The 15,866-nt window shown below is 35.9% G+C and overlaps 1 protein-coding gene across 1 annotated transcript in view; it reads right to left on the bottom strand.

Annotated features, from left to right (window-relative positions):
* hif1aa (hypoxia inducible factor 1 subunit alpha a) overlaps nt 1-15,866 on the bottom strand; it is a 22,554-nt gene extending 6,688 nt beyond the window's left edge. The window contains exons 1-5 of the mRNA XM_008400026.3: nt 15,549-15,866; nt 5,031-5,221; nt 3,701-3,852; nt 2,898-2,982; nt 2,098-2,207 (exon numbers count right to left, since the gene is read on the bottom strand). Of these exons, the coding sequence (XP_008398248.1) occupies nt 2,098-2,207; nt 2,898-2,982; nt 3,701-3,852; nt 5,031-5,221; nt 15,549-15,580 (570 nt within the window). The 5' untranslated portion in view covers nt 15,581-15,866. The remainder of the gene's footprint in view (nt 1-2,097; nt 2,208-2,897; nt 2,983-3,700; nt 3,853-5,030; nt 5,222-15,548) is intronic.

Below are 15,866 nucleotides of genomic sequence, written 5' to 3'. Positions count from 1 at the left end.
CAATAATCATCTTTTGCTTTCCAATAAAAGAAAAACAAACAATTTAATCTTACAAACACCCAGTTATCTTACAGATACGGAGGAGCAGCTCGATCTGCAGAAAGTTTTATAAAACGTAATTCATATTCACTAGAGGTGTGCCGATCGATCGGCCACCGATCCCAATCGGCCAATTTCCGTGAAAAAGCGTATGATCGGTGATCACTGATCACGGTCAGTGATCACCGATCACACACCGATCACACAAACCGATCACCTGCATCTCATTTCGCAGCCTGTCTGTGCAGCTGGTCTCCTCTTTCCTTCACTCTGCGCAAACGCGCAGTAACAAATCCTAAGCGCTGTGGAACTATAACGCACTGAGTGAATGGGAAGGTTTGCATGTTGCAGCGGAAAATTGAAGCAGGTCAAAATGCATCAACACAACGAAGCTAATACGACATAAAAACAATGCCATACTTGACGGAGTTTGGCTACATCGAGGCTCACTGCAGTAAAAACGACATATGGAGGATCAGATAGCAGGTAAAGCAGCGCACAGCTACAAACACTCACTCGGATTAGCATGACGGTCAGAAAGCTAAACAAATAACCCGCAAAATTATTTAAGTCTTCGAGCTGCGATGTAAGACGCTGGTTCTGCTCTCGCTGTTTAACCACTGCTACGTGTTACAGGTAGTAATATTTCACAGACGGAGCGCTGCTTCTGCTCCACCTGGTAGTGACTCTCACACCGAACTTCTGCTTAAAGCTGCAGCATCTAACCTAAAAAATACATTTTACATACGTATTAAAACTTTCGCTGTCCTAACATGAGACAGATAATCTCTAAAAAAATTATCGATCTCCTCCCTGCTCTGCATAATTACTCCGCTCAGTCAGAACTAGCAGTAATCAGCTAGCCGCCATGCTATCAGGAAGTTTTCATTCAGTAACTCTGGATTGTTTATTGTAATGGATCCTGTATTTGACTTTGAATGTTAAGTTTTATACTTTAATCTTTTTGGCAATGTTGAGAGGTTTTATTTTGACTCTTTGCAATATTTAGCCTCTTCAGAGCCTCCATATGTTATCAGTCTGTTAAAGATAGTATTACTGATAGCAGTACTATTTGCAGAATGCCTGTTTTGTTTAGTTTTCTTCTTGGACAGTTATTAAAAAGAAGTTTTTGTCTAAATTGAGGTAAATTCATGGTTCTTTTTTCCACATAATGTAACCGGTAGTGTTTATAATAATATTTAAAAAAAATAATAATTATTATTATAATTATGTGATCGGTATCGGTGATCTGCCCTCTTGGGTGATCGGAATCGGTATCGACAGGAAAAAACTTGATCGGCACATCTCTAATATTCACCACAATTGAAACAGTTTCATATCAGGTTTTGTGTAGGAATTAGTTACATTTAGTTACAACTACTTGAAAAATGTTTTGGAAAAAATTACTTTTACTCCACTGTACTTTTTACTCTTACTTTAGTAAAATTTCTGGATTTTCTACCCACTGAATGAAGAACAAACATGTTTTCACCAAAAATCCACCAGACACAGACAGACACCTGCAGTTTGTAATTAAAAGAAACAGATTTGGAAAAACTTTCTCTAGCCTGATTTTTTGTTATTTATATAAATTATTGTCATTTTGATATTTAAAATACCAAAATTTCCACTTATTCCACTAAACTTTATTTTTGGGTCATTTTAAAACATAAAATGATTGATGATTTGATCAGATACTCAGTACTTGAGTAGACTTTTTACAGAATACTTTTTATTTTTAAGTAATTTCTTGAACAGCTACTGTTTGCTTTTACTTTAGTAAAGATATTTTGAAGTATTTTATCTTTCTTGGGTAATTTTTGGGAACTCTACCCACCTCTGGTTGTTATGCAGCTGCAGTTTTGCAGCTGCAGTGAAACAGAAACGCTTCAAAGCACTTTCTGAAAGCGTAATGTGATTATTGAGAGGATAACAGAGTTACCACTTCAACCTGAAGCTTTATTAAAATCCTCCTTTTTGAAATCTAATCAACCTGCAGCAGGAGACAGATTGCTTAAATATGTAATGCTTCTCTGCAGACATTTCTCTTTGCTGTACCTTCCACGTGGCGGACTTTACGTTGACGGTGCGCCCCCGGCTCGTCAGCGTGCATTTCATCCGCAGAAAGAAGCTGCGCTCTGAACTCGGTTCCTTGACTTTCTTGGAGCCTGATGGCACAAAAGAAGAAATGGAGTCGGTTAAGAGTCATAAAAGAGCAGCAAGGGTTTTACCAACGGTTTTATGGGTTTTCTTTACAACTGCAACCTGCTGATCTCGTTTGCATAAAGAGAAGACATAAAAGTTTGAAGGGTTTGCTCTGTGGCGAGATAAAAAAAAACAGAAAAAGGAAGTGGAGCTGCAGCTACAACTCAGATTTAAATGAGACGTGAAACTAGAGATGCACAGATCTAAAATCTATAAGTTTGATCCCTAAGGGCAGATCTATTCAGTCTAGTTCTATGTTTCATGCTCTGATTCATTATTTCTAATTTCACTTTTTTGAACCATTTGAAATAATGTTTGTTGGTTTATTTTTACATGTTTTGTTTCGTCAGTTTCAGTTTATTTACTTTAAATTGGCTTTTATACAACTAATTCCACTGACTGGACAAATTAAAATAGATTTTTTTGCATGTTTGACCAAATTCATGAGGTTATTGGTGCATTTAATTGAGCTGTACTGATGCAGAGTTACCAAATAAATGTGTAATTCATTACATTTAAAAATAAAACAGGTTTCACGTCAATCCAGCTCCGTTTATCTGTATTGTATCGGACTATTTTAAGTGTCAGATATCTGCATCGGTATCGGAAGTGGAAAAAGTGGATCGGTGCGTCTAGAAGAGAGACTTGCTCACCACTTCTGTAGACCAGCATCTCTCTCAGCTCCTCCTGGTCGCAGGGATGCGTGAAGTCAAACACGCTGTGTCCAATCAGGTCGAGCTGCAACATTTCAGGCAGACATGAACGAGTTATTACGCCTGCACTGCAAAAACACAAAATCTTACCAAATATTTGGTATAATTTCTAGTGCACCTGAAATGAGACAAAACTGACCCACAAGCAACTTTTCAGAAAGACATAAGAGCTTGTTTTAAGATTATACATCCTTACTGAATGTAGTAAAAATCACATTATTGTTAGGATTTTACTAATTGATAAGTAAAAATAGATAATGATGGGACTATTTTAGGTCTCACACTGCGAAAACGCAAAGTCTTACCAAGTAACTTTGGTCTAGTTTCTAGTGCAAATATCTCGGTACACTTGAAATATGCAAGCAAGAAATACTGGCTTGTTTCAAATTAATAAATCCTCAATATTAATGAAAAAGTTCTGGCTCCATTGGCAGATTATTTCACTTATTACAAGACATTTTACACACGTTACAAGTGAAATAATCTGCCAGTGGAACTCGGACTTTATTTAATCAATATTAAAGGAATTATTTTATTAAAATGAAGCTTCAATGTCTTCCTGAAAAGTTATTTATAACTTATTTCATGCTTCCTAAGATATTTGCACTAGACCAACAATACTTGGTAGGATTTTGTGTTTTTGCAGTGTGTATGACCTTGAAGTGTTCGGTTGGGAAACATAAATCATTTGGTCTCCATTTATTTCCCAGATTTCAACACAAAGTCACGTGAAACGGACCGACCTGTGCCAGGCCGAGGCACTTGTTGACGTTTTCTGAGATGTAGATCATGTCTCCGTCTTCAGACAGAATCACCAGGAAGCCGTCTAAAGCCTTCAGGTAGGAGCCGTTTAGCTGGATGTCCAGTTCTGTTGTCTCCTCTGCCACTGGCTCATCTGGAAGAGATAAGGAGCCACAATTTTAAAAAATAGATTATGCAACTGTAACCAGAAACTGTCTGAAACCTTTACTCACAGGCGCAGAAATAACACACCGATTTATCTGCAGAATGAAGATATTTGAGTTGATTTTCTTGTTTATTTACATTTAAATGTGTAATTAGTGTGTCAATGTTGGCCAACTTGAATTAGTTTACTGTGATTTTTCCTTTTTGTAGTTTTACCTTCTTGATTATAAACAAAATTTTTATTAAATCTATAAATTCTTAAAGATCAAAAACATGAAAAAAAGATCTTGGATTGCTGTCTTATTAAAAGGAAAAACAATTTTCAAATTTTTATGGTCTTGAGTTGTTGGACAGATTTTTACTTTGTGGTCGGAGGGCCGATCAGAATCATTTCAACGGCCACAAACGGCCCACGGGCCACACTTTGAACCCCCTGCTCTATGTGATCAGTGCTTATATTAAGATGACTGAATTTATTTATAAATTTTTGTTTTGGGCTCTAAAGAATCTCCAAATTGAGTTAATTTTGAGAAAACAAACTTTTTTTTATCCTGACAAAATCATCAGAAAAAATATGGAAAACATCCGCTCTGCTTCTGTAGCTTTGTGGTTAGAAATCATAACAGCTAAACAAATTCTTATTAGAATAATAATAAAAATAAATATAAAAAATTATTTTAAAAAAAATCTTAATGGTATTATCTAATATGCATCATAATTTAATTACTTTCTCATTTAATTTTCTGACGTAAAAACAGATTTTTAAAAATATTTTCTCCACTGTTGCTTTTATAACAGCACAAAAACTATAAATAAAAGTAAAAAATATGATTAAGTGCATTTACTGTGTCCAGTTTAGTCATAATAATCACATTTCTTCACGTCTTTGGTGTCAGGAAGAAGATTATTTCTGCACCTTTGACAGCAGCGACATTCAGTAATAGAAAACCATTTTATTATAAAAAAAATAAGTTTAACTCCATCATGACACGGCGACATCAGCCACTTCACCTTTAACCCCAGCTATTGACTGAATCATGGCGTCTGCTACCATCTGCTCTACAGGCTAATATGGCAAAAAAAAATGCAGATTCTGTGTTTGTAATCACAGCCGCTGAGCCGAATGTTTCGCTCTGATCCGTTGGCGCTCCGCCAGCGGCTACTGACCGATGCAGAGCAGCTTCCGCATGCGCAGGTAGCTGATGGTCAGCCTCATGACGGAGGCCTTGTCCAGGTTGGAGCTGGTGCTGTGGGGGATGGGCAGCTGCTTGGACAACTCGTAGAAAACCTCCGACTCCTTCCCGCGACGGCATCGCGCCGCGTCCCTTGATTTCTCCTTCCTGCGCTCCGAACTCACCCTGCGTGGAAAAAGGCCGTGGATCAGTCACAAAAACACGTTCTGGGTTCCTCAACGAGTTTGGAAAGACGCAGAAAATAATCGACTCTACAGAGAATCGCTTTTCCTACTCGATTCAAAATGCTCAAAGAACAATTTCAGAATATGTTTAGGATGTTGCAGATGGCTTTATGCATCCACTCACTGTTCATATCTCAGATAATGTGATATTTTGTGATTCAAGAAAAAGCCAGGCAGGTAAGCTAACCTAATACACAAACCTATTTAAATTGACAGAATTAGATGCAGAATGGAATATAAATCGATTAAAATGAGCTCAATAATTTCCATTTGCATAATTTATTGTTTTTCTCTCTTTACACCAAAAACTGGATGATAAAAGTCTTCATTAAATGAAAACAGTGACTTTCCAGGCTGTTATGTCAGGATTTTATTGTTTTATGTTTTTTATGCTTCAAATACTTTAATGTTGATCTTTATTGTACAGAGCTTTATGATTTTCTGTCTGTAAAAAGTGCTTTATAAATAAACTTTACTTACAATCTGGTGCTTTGATCTCTACTAATCTTTTTTTAATGAATTTTGTTTACAGGCACTTTATAATTTATTTATTTGTCGTTTTGTTTTATTTCCTTTAGATATTTAAAATGTCTTCCAGTTCCAGTGTTAAAATGTTCATTAGAGTTTAAAGTTTAGTCTTTGAGAATGTGTTCTTGCATTATTATGCCATTACCTTTATATTAGTTAAAATGTCTCAAAATTACAATATTATCGTTTATCACAATAACTTCTGGGATAATTATGGTATTCATGGAACCTTGTAGAATTGTCTTACATGTATTTTTCTCGTTAGTCTCATAATTTAAACAATCTTTAGACCGATTGAATTGAAAAATTGGTTTCTGAATCGAATCGTGACCCTAAATAAATAAAATTGGAATCTAAATGTTCATCTCTAGCAAACAGCTACAACAAAACAGCATCTTCAGAAACATCATCAACCCACAGATGTGATTTACCAAAAGGAAGAGCGCGACACCAATCGCTGTGACATTTCCAGGAGAGAAACGAAGACAGAAACCTGCAAAGTTCTGACAGATTAATCACATTCTGCAGCATCAATGACCCCAAAAAACAAGATCTTCAGATAAAAACTTTGCAGCTCAAGACGAAAAGCTTCGATTCTTTCCTTTTGATTCTGAGATTTTACGGCACTTCAGAGACCCCATTTAGACGACGCTGGAGCTGCACCAAAACCAGAAGTACAACAGTTTAAAAAGCTCTCTGCAACCAAACGCACATCCAATTAAAATCGATCCAGTGTGCACCAACAGCTCTGACCAAGGGCGACATTGTTATTCTGAAACTGGAGCAGCCGATTAAAATTAGCAGAGCAACAGGAGACTTCAGGTTTGAAAGTGAAACTTTCCATTACACGCGTGTGATGCTCTAACTGCTCTGCAGCAAAAATAATTGGTCTGCTGAGATTAAAAGATTTTCAGGTCTGAGGCTTTGCCTCTCAGGAAGTCGCAGGTCAGCTGCTGCCAAACATCTGCTACACAACAATAACGCACTTTCCCAGCTTTGACTGTCAACAATCATTTAAAACTAGGGCTGCAACTATTATTTTAGTGAATAATCGATTAGACTGTCGATTAATCAATTGTTCTGGTGATTAATTGAATAGAAATTCAGTTAGGCACTTTAGCCTTTTTATACAATAGTAGAAATACATTAAAATATGCTAGTAAACAAATTATTCCATTCATTATAATACAATAAAAATAAACATTTTATTGAAGAAAATGCAATGACAGCATTCTTTTCGCGTATGCCAAGACATTTGTAGCATCTGCAGCTAATAAATATTTATTACATTTGACTGAACATCAATACGGTGTATAGCTAATCTGGTGATTATTAATAATTGGATAGCAAAAGGTATTTTAAAAAAATGTAAATCAAGCTAAAACGGCTACTTGAGGAGATCTGGGTAGAAGATATTTCCAGGAAGAATGTAAAAAAAAGTTAAACAATTAGTCAGATTAATTGTAATTTATAGATTATTGAAATAATTGTCAACTAATTCAGTAATCGATTAATAGTTAACTGGAGTATACAGACTGGAAAAAAAGGCCAAGAGCTGACAGAACAACACTCAGAGCAGTAATTAAGTCAAAACTATATGAGGAAAAAATATATATTTTACATTTAAGATGCTAAAACATATTTACAGACCGAGACTTGTATCTTGGAAAATGTATATATTTTTATGTTTATATATCCGTTTATCTTTCAGCAAACGGTCTCTTTTTGAGTCTGTGTGCTCCAGTTAATTAATTGATTACAAAATTAGTTGACGATTATTTCAACAAGCGATTAATCGTTTCAGCCCTATTGCAGATTGTATTTCAGAGCTACAATGATTTGCAGCTTCCTTTCCTACAGAAATCAGACTTTTTCATTTTGTAAAAACATCGTTTTGTTTATAGTTGTCCAGGTAATATATAATCACTAACCAACTCATCACGATTAATCAGGTTAATCATTCCATCCCTACTTGAACCCTGTATTTTTCCCCCTCACCTCCAACCTGCACTCACATAAAAACAGATCACACTGTGAGCTGGTGGCAGACCTGGGAGGCCATTTTGTGAAGCTGCTGTCTCAGCCTAACAGTCGACCTCTAAACATCCTCAAGAACTTTGGCATCACAATAACAGCTGATAACTGCTGGCAGGGGTTCAAATTAATATATTTCAGAGACGTTATTAAATAACCTGAGACAATCCACTAACCCATAAATCTACTTATAGTAACACGAGGTGACTTGATTCCTGTGAGGTCAAAGCACCAAAAGGACTCCAGATCAGGTTTTTCCACTGTGCAGACTTTCAAACTTAACGCTTTTACTAAGATAGCAGTCGGATGCAGTAAAGACAAGAAGCTATTTCTGAAAGCCAGCCGAGAGGCCCGTTGTTACATAACAGTAATAATCCAGTCGACCTCAGCCAGCGACTCTCCACTTCACATTTTTTGGTTTGGAATCTAGCCTGCGTCAGCAAATACTTTGTTTATCAAGGAGGGTTGAAATGTAAACAAAGTTTGAACTCGCAGATGTGACCAAGTGGATCAAAAGCTGCGGGAGGGGGAAAATAAATAAAAAATACAAACACCCCCCCATGAGAATCACCTTGACTGTCGTTTCCAGTGTTGTTTGTGTATTCAGTTACTCTGTGCTGACCTGCTTCAGAGGAGAACTGCTCTCCCTATCGCTCCGTCCTGCTTACAGCGATGATGATAAGAGTCGTCCCATTATATAACCCAAAGTGTAGAAACACTGTGGCACCCACAAGGGAGCAGACAAGGACACACACAATGGGTTTTTCTGTGGTGTAACTAACAGGTAGATCAGATTAACTTTTCCAGGAAACATGGTTGCCATTTACGCCAAACAAACTTATAGAAAACATAAGAGTTTGATTGAGATTTAATTCAAAATTTGAAAAATGCTCGTATCAGATTTATTATACTCAAATAATAAATCTGAAACCAACAGAGCATAACTGCAGGGTTTCCCCCAGCCTGGCGGGCCACCAGGCTTTACTTGTGCCTCCACCAGGCTAAGCATTGCTTCTTTTTTTTAAGTTTCTAAAACATGTTTGCAGTTTTTAGACGTTATAGTTGGTGTTCAGGTATTAATCTTCCAATAACACATAATTATCAAGTGATATTTCTAAACTTCCTGTCAACTTTAAACATTTTTAAACTCAAAAACACGGTGGGCTGTTGGATGAATGTCGGCCCAGCGCCCAACCACCAGGCTTAGCAAGTTTTCTGGGGGAAAACCTTGATAACTGAGAACTACCAGGCTGAGGGAACAACACTCTTCAGTGTGGATGGCTTTGCTGAGGGAAGTACAGTGAAAGCTCTCTACTTTCTATATCAGAAGCTGCATTAGCCTTAAAATTGCACAATTTGACGTTTCAAACATAAATTCACCTTATAGAAACGAGGCAATTTCAAAAAAACTCGTTTTTTTAATAGAAAGTTTTGCCGATGGGATGAAGTGGGGTTTTTTTTAAATCTTTTTGAAATTGATGTATTTCACAAAACTGTATTGAAAACATTCATTCGCAACATGAGTCATGTGATCAAACCAGATGTTGCTACTGCCAGAAAAGACGAAGACGACGACGACAGGAAATGGTATAAAGATGATGACACTGCATGTTTTTTAATGGCTTATCGCTTAAACAAACTTATTCACAAGTGAGTTTAACTGCATTTCCAATTTAATGGAAACAACACAATTGCAAAACTGTGTTTTTGAACTGTAGCAGAGTAACAACAAAGTTTTGCGCACATTTGTAATGGAAACACAGCCAGTGAGTCGTTTGGTAAATTAATTCAGAAGAATTGATTTGCAGCATTTTGTAGGTCCCACAATGACTTTTAATAATGCCAGTTATTTTATTTATTTCGTTAATAAAAGAATAAAGAACCAATACATTTTTTTAAAAATATAGATATGTTGGTTTTAGCTGTTTTTCAATAATAATGTTGAATTTCCACCAATGAATGATACAAAAAGCATCAGTAAAGCTTTTTCAAATTCACTTTTCTTTTAAATAATTATCCACCAATATCAACATGTAGAAAATGTATCTATTCTCTTTCTGAAAATGTTTAACTTTATTCAAAAACCTTTAAAAAAGGAATGTTGTAATTGTGGATATTTATCTACTATTAGTTTACGTCTATTAGAAGGGACATGTAACATTTGCATCTAAATGAGTTTTATTTAACTGGATTTAGGATAAAATGGTTTACAAGAAGTGTTTTTACCACAAGATATTTAGACGTGTCAAGCTAGGAGAGAGAGCAGGACTTTCACTAGATAACAGAAAGGCTGCAGTTGCTCTAGTTTTATTTTTTAAACCAAATGTTTGGAAATTCTGGCAGATTTTTAAAGATCTAAAAGGTAAGGTCCATATTTAACTTTGCTAAAGATTCACAGTGGCTAAGGTTGTTTACAATTAAAATATTTACCCAACAGTGAAAGCTTCACGCCGACTGCTTTCCTACACACACTGTGTGACATCACCTCTCTTCCTAATATAAATAATTAATGACCGCCCCCAAAGGGAAGCTAAAAGAAAGAACAAATAAAAATAGGTTGATGTTCTTCTCTCTTATAGATCAAAACAAGAGATCAAATCTGCCACAAACCTCATCACTGCAATTTGCAAAATGAGTAAAAGTTACATTTAAAGACAGCAATTAATGGGTTTTTTGTGTTAAAAAATGTCAAATGTTCCAGTAACACTTGACTTCAATTTCAAACTAGTTTTTAGTTCTGCTTTTTTTGAAAATGTACCAGCTTTTCTATTCCTTACATCATGTTGCCTCTAAACTCAGAAACATGCCATAGATACAAGAAAATTAAAAACCATTTCTAAAAAAAGTCTTCAAATTCATAGTGAAAACTATTCTGCTATTTTTATGAATGGTTTTTGTGTCCTATATGGCCGTGCACACAGAAAACGCAGTAAAAACTACCATTAATGATCATTTCTGATACATATTGGTGTAAAATATCTAGTTGTGTGTGATTAAGGAGTCGAATTCTTCCTGATGTAAAACCTCCAGACTTAAAATTAAGCATTTGTTTATCCTTCTGAACAATACAGCTGCTGCTACATCCAAAAAACCACAAGCTGGGATTTAAGGACAGCTTAATCCAACTGACAAACGCCAACAATAATCTGAATTATGAATCACTCAGCAAGTTGAGATCTCAAGCTTTCAGTTAAACCGTCGTAATGAACAAACAGAAATCCTTTCAGTTCCCAAAGTGTTACCATCGAAAAAAAGAAGAAAATCTTCATTTTTAACCAAATTAAAATTGACTGGAGGAACAAATGAAGTTTCACTATAAGCTGGAAATAAGCAATAAATCTATTAATGGCACGATAAATTAAAATAAGCTCGATAATTTCCATTTGCTTGATTTATTCTCTCTCTTTGTACCAATAACTAGATAACAAAAGTCTCCAGTCTGGTCTCGACAAGCTTTTCTTTTGAAGGATAATTTGTTTACATCATAATTAATTTTATTTGTCGTTTTGGATATTTAAAATACCGTCCAGTTCCAGAATTGAATTGAACCATTATATTAAGCTGAAAATGGTCTCAAAACAACAATATTATTTATCGCAATAACTTCTGGGACAATTTATCAGAAAGCAAAATCAGTTACATATCGTAGCAACTTCTTAAACTTTTAGTCAACTCTGCTGTTCATTAATAAATAATGGATAAATCTGTACAGTCACTAAAGAGTTAGGCACAGATAAGAGATGCGATGCATGTCAAAAGTGACGCTTGAACTGGAAAAATAGATTAGTATGTGCTTAGATTTTGTTCAACAGACTCTAAAGTCATCAATGTGAGGAAGGAAAGACTGAGTTAAATTTAATATTATGCCTAATGGACGCCAAACATTGTTTCACCATGCATCCTTCCTAGCATTGTTTGAGACATTCTGAGCTAAATTTATCACAGATCAACAAGGTGCAAAACTAGCAGCTTTCTACTTATTGTCTGTTACTGAAATGGGAGCTGAAGAAGCCCAAATTGGTTTTGTTTTTTTTTTATCAAAATGTACGTTTATATTCTCTAAAATCTCATCAACACAAACCATACTTCGCTCTAATGTGTTGAACAAAAGTAGGTCATATGCACACATTCATCAAATCAACCACAAACCAAAACACATCTGTGCTCTGCGCCCACAAGAACCGGGTTTCTTGATTGTGTCGTAACCCGCCTGCTGCCTGAAAGCCTCTGAGCAAGCTGCTAATTGCCAGCCATTGAGCCACCACACACTTGGCCACTCCTATTGACGTCAAGCCCCTGTGATTAAGGGATGAGATGAGTCTTACCAAGACACCCCTCAGAAACCAGCTGAAACTGCAGCGAACCAGCCTGCAGCGGCGGCCCAAAGCCCAACACGTATTTATTGCAATCAAAGTGGATGTTGACCCAAACAGACGGTCGGGTTTCAGGTTCAGAGAGCAGCAAGTTGACAAAATAAAAATCCGTCAGGCAACAGCTTGGGATGGAAAGGAAATGATCTGCAGGTCAATCTGTAACTTTTTCTCTATGTGGGAATCTTTTTAACTGGTTAACTCTCCATCTGTTCTCATCTTTTAGTTATCAGACTTTCTTCTTTTACTGCTCTCCAATTTGAGACATTTGCTTTCATTACACTGTTTTCTCTCAGTTCTCTAATGGTCTGGCATTAATAATGTTCAAGCCTGTTGCAATAAGCAATTAATCGCATGATAAATTAAAATTATTTTTTAAGGGTAATTCTGTTTACAGAGACGTAATTATTTTGGATTTAATTGAAATTATTTCTTTTCTTTAAAATTAAATATAGTTTAAGCAAAGAAAATATATATACACATCTTCCAGTTCCAATGTTCAACGTTCTCTAAAAAATTAAAAATTTTTGCTCTTTGACGGGTCAATTTGCATAATCAATATTTTTAAATAGTCTCAAAGCAGCAATATTATCGTTTAATGCCATTTTTGGGCTAATTTAACACCTGGCTAAATTTACTATCTAGTAATCCTGCCAACAACTAAATGTTCTAACTCTTCTGTTTTTAAATTTTTACTTTTAACCAACAAAGAAACATAGAAAGGATCTGTTCTACTGCTTCTCTTTTGTGTCAGGTCGCCTGGTTCTTTCCATCGTAGTTTTGCAAAATACAGCCAAAAAAAAAAAACTAAACACCAAGAATTTTTATCAAAAAAAAATGAGATTTTCAAAATTGGTATGTTTCCATTAAGCAAATTTATTTTCAAAATGTTAGATTGTGCAATAAATGCTGCAAGTCAGTCTTATGGGTTTCCTTAGAAAACTTTTGAAACTAATTTCAATAGTAGACTGAACCTGATTCACCGTTTCATAACTATCTGAAATGTTTGTGTGATTAAATATAAATAACTTTCTCTCAAGATTATGTTTTTAATTGGACTAAATTGAATTATTGTGCATATTTTTTTACAACTTAAATGGTTACAACGAAAGGTGCAAATATATCATTTTGGCCCTTGCTTTGCTTCTTTTACTCTCTGAAAATCCCATTAAAGGACGTTTCTTCTGTTTTTGTCCACACATTTAACCCAAACATCCTCCCATAATTACTGTCCAAACAAGCTAGAACTGAGAATATGTAGCAGGATACAGATTTGAAAACAGTATCTTAAACTTAACACCTCTCCCATGACTGTATAGTTTCTGCATGAATAAACAGGTTTCCCCGTTTTACAGTCAATATTCAATGAAAAAAATTTATAAAACCAACACAGCTCAGCTCAAGTTACATCTGATGCAGGCAGCCAGGCCTGGCTGATATTTTGAGGAAACAACTACCCGTCTTTAGAGTTGGGATTGCACCATTTATGTTTCCAGTATTATATTAAAGATGGCCGGATTCTGTCAAGTGAGACGAATCAAATCAAACAAAACTGTCCAAGAAGGATTTAGAGACGACATTTTTCTGATTTACGAACTTTGTTTTTCAGCGTTGCCTTGGAGTCATGCCCCAGCAAAATGTCCAAATAGTTTGAATATTCAAATCAACAACAAAAGTCAGGCAAATCAAAGCCAAAGGATTTTGTTAGTCAGCGTCCACCTAAAACTATAATTAATGCAACAACAACCAGTGTTTAAAGTTTAAGGAAGCTTAGTTGGTTTGTTATCAGTAAATATAAGATCTGGGGTTCTTTTCTCCTTTTTTGTTTGTTTTGAAATGATTATTGTAATTCGTGACAAATTCGTATCAACAAACTCATCTTTCAAGGTTTCTCCAGTGTAATAAGCCTGGCGGGCCACCAGGCTTTACTTGTTCACCCGCCAGGCTTAGCATTGCTTATTTATCTAAGGTTATTTTTAAATGTTTGCATTTTTAAGACTTTACAGTTGGTGTTCAGATATTAATCTGTCAATAACACATAATTATAACAGTGGGTTGCTGGATGAATGACTGCATAGGGCCCAAACCACCAGGCTTAGCTTGGTGTTCTGGGGGAAACCTTGATCTTTTGTGCTTTTTCCTAATATTTCACTTTTTTTTTAAATCAGAAATGCAACAACCAGGATTTTCATGGTAATGTTGATTTAAAATAAGTACTTTATCATCAAATTATAATAGATAATGAGGATTGTCACCCATTTATGAATAGCATAATAATAACTAACCTTTAATCTGAACTAAACTCAAAGAAGTATTTTAAATTGCATGCTGGGGATTGGTACATTAAAAATGGATTACTTTGGATGCATTTAATTAATATGTACAGGGGGAAAACCCCTGTTTTTGTGTTGAATCTGTAGCGAATTGATTGGTTTCTTTAAGTTTATACCTTAAAGAAATGTCTCTATACATAAGCTACATAGAAATGTTGAATGCATAGATAAATGCATTAAGTTCAGTCTAAAACTCATCTATAAGCAGTTACTTCTCTTGAGGATTTGATGTGAGGAACCCCTTGTCGCCTGAATCTGGCCTTAAACTGCTGTATTAAGCTGAAACTCATTCACCTATTTCGGGAACCTTCATCCTATAAGCACCTGTGGTCAACATCTTGGCCTTTGGCAGAACGTCAGCAGCCGTAAATAAGTTGTTTCTACCTTTTACTGGTGAGCAGATGTAATCCCACTAACAGAATTAACTTCTGGCTATTTTCAGTGGCTAAAACAAACATACATCCGCTTTTAAACTACTTATTTGATCACATCTAAACTTAGAACTGTTAATATTTCAGCAGAAACTAAACAGCTGTTCACTGAACGCTGTCAAAGCTGCCACATCAATTCAAACATCTGCACAGATGAGTTATTGGCTCAATACCGTGAAACAAATGTAAATAAAGCTCTTGTTGCATCAAGGCTAGCGCAATAAAACGCAGAAAGCAGAAAAAGGTGAGTAAAGCCTTAAATCAGACACATAGGTAAACGGGATCAACTGAATAAGCAATTAAGAATCTGAAATAATATTTGTTAATGGTAACATGCTTAAAATATAGTTTTCAATTGTGAAAAGCCGCTGATAGCCGCATGCTAAAATGCTAGTCGCGCTAGCAGAGCACCGAGACGAATGAAGAGAGGAAACTAGCTCTTAACCTTGAAATTAAGGCCGTAATGTCACGGCTGGCAATAAAACAAAATCAAAACAAAACTCCAAAGCTCTCAAAGTGCCCTAAAAACCAGACTAACCAAAGAGGGCAGCATCAGCTAGCCGCGACATTACCTTTTCTTTTCAGGTATGATCGCTGTGTCCATGTCAGGACGGTTGGGCTGGAGTCGAGCCTCTCTTATCAGCGTCAAGCTGGACCCGCTCGCGTCGAGAAATCAACCAAAATGTCACTTTTTTACTGAAGTTACCCCGCAAATCCTCGGGTAGGTCACATAAGAGTTCCTTCTGGGGTTGCTTAGTCCAAAAAGATCAAACTCTTCTCTGCTGAAAACGGAGGTTTTTGGTTAGTTTGTGCGTACAGAAAAAAAATAGTGCCACGCTGGATAAGTGCTTTTTTACCGAGACAATGTTGCCTCATGAAGGCGGCGCGCG

This window comes from Poecilia reticulata, chromosome 22, assembly GCF_904066995.2.
Source record: "Poecilia reticulata chromosome 22, P_reticulata-male-v2, whole genome shotgun sequence".
NCBI lineage: Eukaryota > Metazoa > Chordata > Actinopteri > Cyprinodontiformes > Poeciliidae > Poecilia > Poecilia reticulata.
This window is presented reverse-complemented; position numbering and strand designations above follow the sequence as displayed.